This window comes from Echinops telfairi, unplaced genomic scaffold, assembly GCF_000313985.2.
Source record: "Echinops telfairi isolate 266 unplaced genomic scaffold, ASM31398v2 ScPeMD7_7421;HRSCAF=8459, whole genome shotgun sequence".
NCBI lineage: Eukaryota > Metazoa > Chordata > Mammalia > Afrosoricida > Tenrecidae > Echinops > Echinops telfairi.
The window spans coordinates 4,003,325-4,007,985 of NW_022111321.1; the positions used below are offsets into that span (position 1 = coordinate 4,003,325).

Here is a 4,661-nt window from a genome sequence, read left to right on the forward strand (position 1 = left end):
TCTGTTTCTTTGTTTCATGTTTTCTGATATAGGAAATTGAGGATGTGTGGGTCTATAGGGACAGTAAGTGAGTGGGTTACTGGTGTCTTGGGGGTATGGCAGGAGAGGTTGGGAAGCTAATAACAGTACAAGGAGGAAGAAAACATTCTAAAATTGATTGTGGTGATGATTATGCAGCTCTTTTTGATATTATTGAAGTAATTAATTGTATGATAGGTGGATTATGTGCCCATAAAACTGCTTACCAATTTTTAACAGCTCATTAACATTTAACATCTCCCTTTTGACTCATTTTAAATGTGATGTTTTTTAATATTTTCTACTTTCTTTTCAGTTGAGGATTTTCCATTTTACTTTAGTATTGTTGATAGTTTTGTTGTTGTTTTGTATGCTTTTCTGTATATAAAATCCAGGATAACTAAATCCCAGATTAATGGTTCCTTGGGGATATGGCAGGGAGTTGGGGACATGGGGAGCTAATAACAATGAGTACAATAAAGAAGAACATGTTAAAAATTGTGGTCATGATTACACAGCTCTTCTTGATATGATTAAACTACAAACACATTCTGCTATATATGGATTATGTGCCAATAAAACTGGTTTTTAAACGAGAGCAGGGTAACATTATACTGTAAAAGACCTCTGAGTGGGAGAAAGATTAAGGAATGAGAAGGGAAGAGAGGAGACAGATAGCTCTCTGGACGATTCTGAGCCCCAGGGAAAGGATTTGGATTCCTTTCCAAGCGCTTGTTCTTCCGCCTTTTTCTCAGGAAAGGGCATTGCTAACACTTAGGTCCCTGTCTCCACCCTCCGGGCCTTTCTTCCTCCCTCCTGGGATGCGCTATCCTGGTTGAAAAGAGTTAGGTTGTTGTTCAAAGGAGCTGCTGCCTCAGAGGGCATCCGTCAGCCTCCACAAACCTCTTCCTTGCAGCCCTAGTGGTGCAGTGGTTGTGTGTTGGGCTGTGAACCATAAGCCCTGAAGTTCAAAACTAACTGCCGCTTCGTGGGACAAAGAGGAGGTGTTTTACTCCCATAAAGACTTACAGTCTAAGAAACCCTGCTTCTGTAGGGTTTACTGTGAGTTGGCATCAACTGGATGGCAGGGAGTTTGGCTTTTTGGATTTAAGCATTTCCCAAAGTAGGCAGTACCCATCCCATGGTGGCGGTGTGTGGGGGCACTGGAAAGATACACAGAGAGGCTGCAAAATCAGACACCTACATGTCACCCTGCATTGTGGGCTATAATCCACAAGTGTGCAGCAGCCAGGGGGAGCTTGTGTCTGAAAGTATGAGAACCTATGCTCTAGTCGAATGCATCGCCTCCCACACTTCTTCACCCAGACATCTGTCCAAACAAAGCAGCAGTACTTCCCAGCTGACTCCTCCCGCAGCACAGTAACGCGTAACTCTATTTCGTCTTGTTCCCCTCCCTCCTCGCATTTCTGAGCCCTTACGTTTATATTCATTATCTTCCTTACTAGTGGCGAAGTTCTAGCTATTTCTGCAATTGTATTTGAATGAGCACAGATAAAGGACATGAATACAAAATAAATAAAACAGATAACACGCATAGGGTTCTTCTACATCATTTGATATGGTTTGTTTACATACTCTGCCTCCTGGTTTTAAACCGCCTCCGTTGACTAGAACTTCCCTTAGCATGAAACAAATCTAAATCTATATCTTTGGCCGCTTACAAGGAGTCATGCTCTATGGCTACATTGGGGGCCATGTTCCGTGTTTGTGGGCTGCTAAAGGGAAGGATCTGTGACCGAGAGGCTGCAGATGACCCCTGCCCTGTCTCCACTCAGGACAGAAGAGGAAACTGTCTTCAACGGCGAGGAGATTTAGGTTAGATAGGAGAAACAGCGTAACCTTTTAAAGGTCTTCACAGAAGGAGATTGTGAAGTCTTCCTGGAAGGCCTTCTAAGAGAACAGAAGAAACGATTCTTGACAGATAGCGTTAGCTCCTCCACTCAGGAGAGGGGAGAGGCAGGTATTGACATTTAGTTTTGTGGGTTAGTCGAGTGACTGTGCTACTAAAAATTTAATCTGAATCCATTCTTGGACAAGAGAACCATTGTCCCTTAAAAAAGAAAAAGAACAGCTTTCATTTATTTATTGAGTGAAAAGCGCTTTATACCCATTTCATCCAGACCCTACCATAACCCTTAAAATACACAAAACGAACCCAGTTGCCGATGGGTCAGCTCCTACTCACGGCAGCCCCGTGTGTATCGAGGCACATGCTCACAGGGCTCTCCATGGCTGCTTCCCCAAGTGTAGCACCAGGCCTTTCTCCTGAGGGGCTGCTGGGTAGACTCAAACTGCCAGCCTTGTTGGTAGCCAAGCTTGTTATCCATTGGCACCTAATCCTTTAAGCTGGATATTATTATCTCTCTTATCAAAGATGAGAAAATCGAGACACCGTAGGTGAACTTGTCGAGCCCTACAGCTGGTGGTCGTGGAGCAGACACCCAGATCTCACGTGAACCCACAGTCTGTGCTTCTGGAGCAGCCGCATGTCAGCCGTGGGGCCACGGACAAGATTTGGCATTAACATTTACAGCTTCAGCTCAATGGCATCCAGTTTTTCTGAAGCTGTTGAGGCTGGATGAGCTGAATTTTCAACTTTACATCTCAACTATCCCCTGAAGTTTCCTTGAACCAACAATTAAATGAAACAAACAAACAAACAAAAACCATGGTGCAGTGCACCTGTTTGGGGAATTGGGCACTTTGAAAGAATGGTTGGTGTAAAATCAAAATGACGTGATTACAATGGCTTGGAAGGCATCGGAATAGTGATGGAAAGATGGGGAAGGAAGGCAAGAACTGGAGCACACCTCTTAGAATGAGATCAATGTCGCTAAATTGCTCATGTAGAAATTGTGGAAATGGTGTATATTTGGTCGGGAATACTTTTATCAGCAAAACAAAACACTTTTTTTAAAAGTGCAGTCTCAAGAGTGGGGGCAACACACCAGGCCACAGCTCCAGTGCTGCTTTTGGTCTGGATCACAGTTGGTACGTCAAATTTCACCAACTGCTTGGTGGCTGCCTTTCAAAAGCTAAATGTGATTTTAGGATACAGGGGAGATAGCCCCGTGCAAATCATTACCAAACCAACATTGATTGAGCAACCAGGATACAAGAACTTTCAAGCTACAGTGTGTGTATGTGCAGACATAATTTTCCGAATATTAAGCTATGGTGTTATACATGCGGGATCCAGTGTTTTTGTTGTTTCGTTAAAGGGTGAATTAAATAACATAGGCCCCACTGAATAAAGTCATTCTTGTTTCTTATCTTTGGTACCAATCGCCCTTCTAAGAATCAGAATCAGGGAAGGCTGACTGATGGAGCCTGTGACCCATTATTGTTCCTGAGCCCTCTGTGCTTTGTTATGTATGTTTCTAGATAGACTATTCGTCCATCTTTATTTGGGGTAAGTTTGTTTATCTAATAGCACTGTGGACGTCGAATATGCACAGAGAGAAATTCTGAACACATCATCTGGGAGAAAGGATGGGGACAGATGTAAAGACTTTAGGTAGCTTATTGATCCAACCAAATAAACCCTTCCCAAACGATTGAAAACATAATCATCAATGAAATGCTGTTGTGCTAAATACAAAATATGCTAATCATCATCATCTTGCTTTTGGAAAATATTGACAGTGGCCCTGGAAGGGGTTTGGAGCATAAAGAGGAATCTCCCACTGGGAAGCATGAAGCCAGGACTGGCCAGCAGAAATAGCTTACTGCCCCAAGTCAAGTACTACTCGAGGCACGGAGGACTGAGAAGTAAGACCTGACACCCTTTGCTTCCATCAAATCCCTTGAGCTTACTGCCCGAGCTGCAGACTAATGGTATAGTCTTTACTGAAAATTCTCAGAATCCAACCATCCCTTTAAAAAAACAGTGCACATCACTAAGACACCAATCAGCCAGTAATTACTTTAAAAGAAAAATAGGTGTGACTGCAAGGGGGCAGGGACACTAGCTTAATGGAGATGGAGCAACCAAAAACTCAGGCAACGAGAATGTTCCTGCACTGAAAAATCATATAACCAATGTCACTGAACAATGTCTGCAGAAATCCTTTAATGAGAACTGCTGTGTAAGTAACCCAAAACACGCATAAATGTTACTAAAAAAAAGAATCATTCTATTATTTACGGAAAAAAAAAGCAATCATTCTTCGACTTACTTCTTTCAGGTTATTTTTAATTTAGCTACAATCATTGCAGGACAAAGAGTAGCAGTAGAAGTTCATAGTTGGGGCTCCACACATGGCTTTTGCTTTATGTTTAATCTACATGAGACATTTTAGTACAGAGTTCAGTCTCTGGAGAGAAGTCCAGAATTGTTCTTTCTTCTAGATGGGTGATTTCCATTTCCAAGAATTAAGGAATTAAGAATTAAGAATAAAGCAGCTATATGGCTTGTTGCCCTGAGACCCACTCTATTCTAGACAAAGAGCCTTCATTCAAATGGGGCCTACAGACCTCTACCCCCAGTGTATAACAAGCCCTCATAGCGAACACATTGCGAAACTGGCTATTCACATAGGTATTAGTTTCATTGCTGAAACATTTTGCTAGGAGATGAACTCTTAATACCTGTTATTGAAATAGCAACTGATCAGTCTATG

At 42.4% G+C, this 4,661-nt stretch overlaps 1 protein-coding gene across 1 annotated transcript in view; it reads left to right on the top strand.

Annotated features, from left to right (window-relative positions):
- Positions 1–3,821, top strand: part of CUNH11orf97 (chromosome unknown C11orf97 homolog) — a 15,521-nt gene extending 11,700 nt beyond the window's left edge. The window contains exon 3 of the mRNA XM_013006241.1: positions 3,685–3,821. Coding sequence (XP_012861695.1) covers positions 3,685–3,821 — 137 coding nt within the window. The remainder of the gene's footprint in view (positions 1–3,684) is intronic.
- Positions 3,822–4,661: the final 840 nt, after the last annotated feature.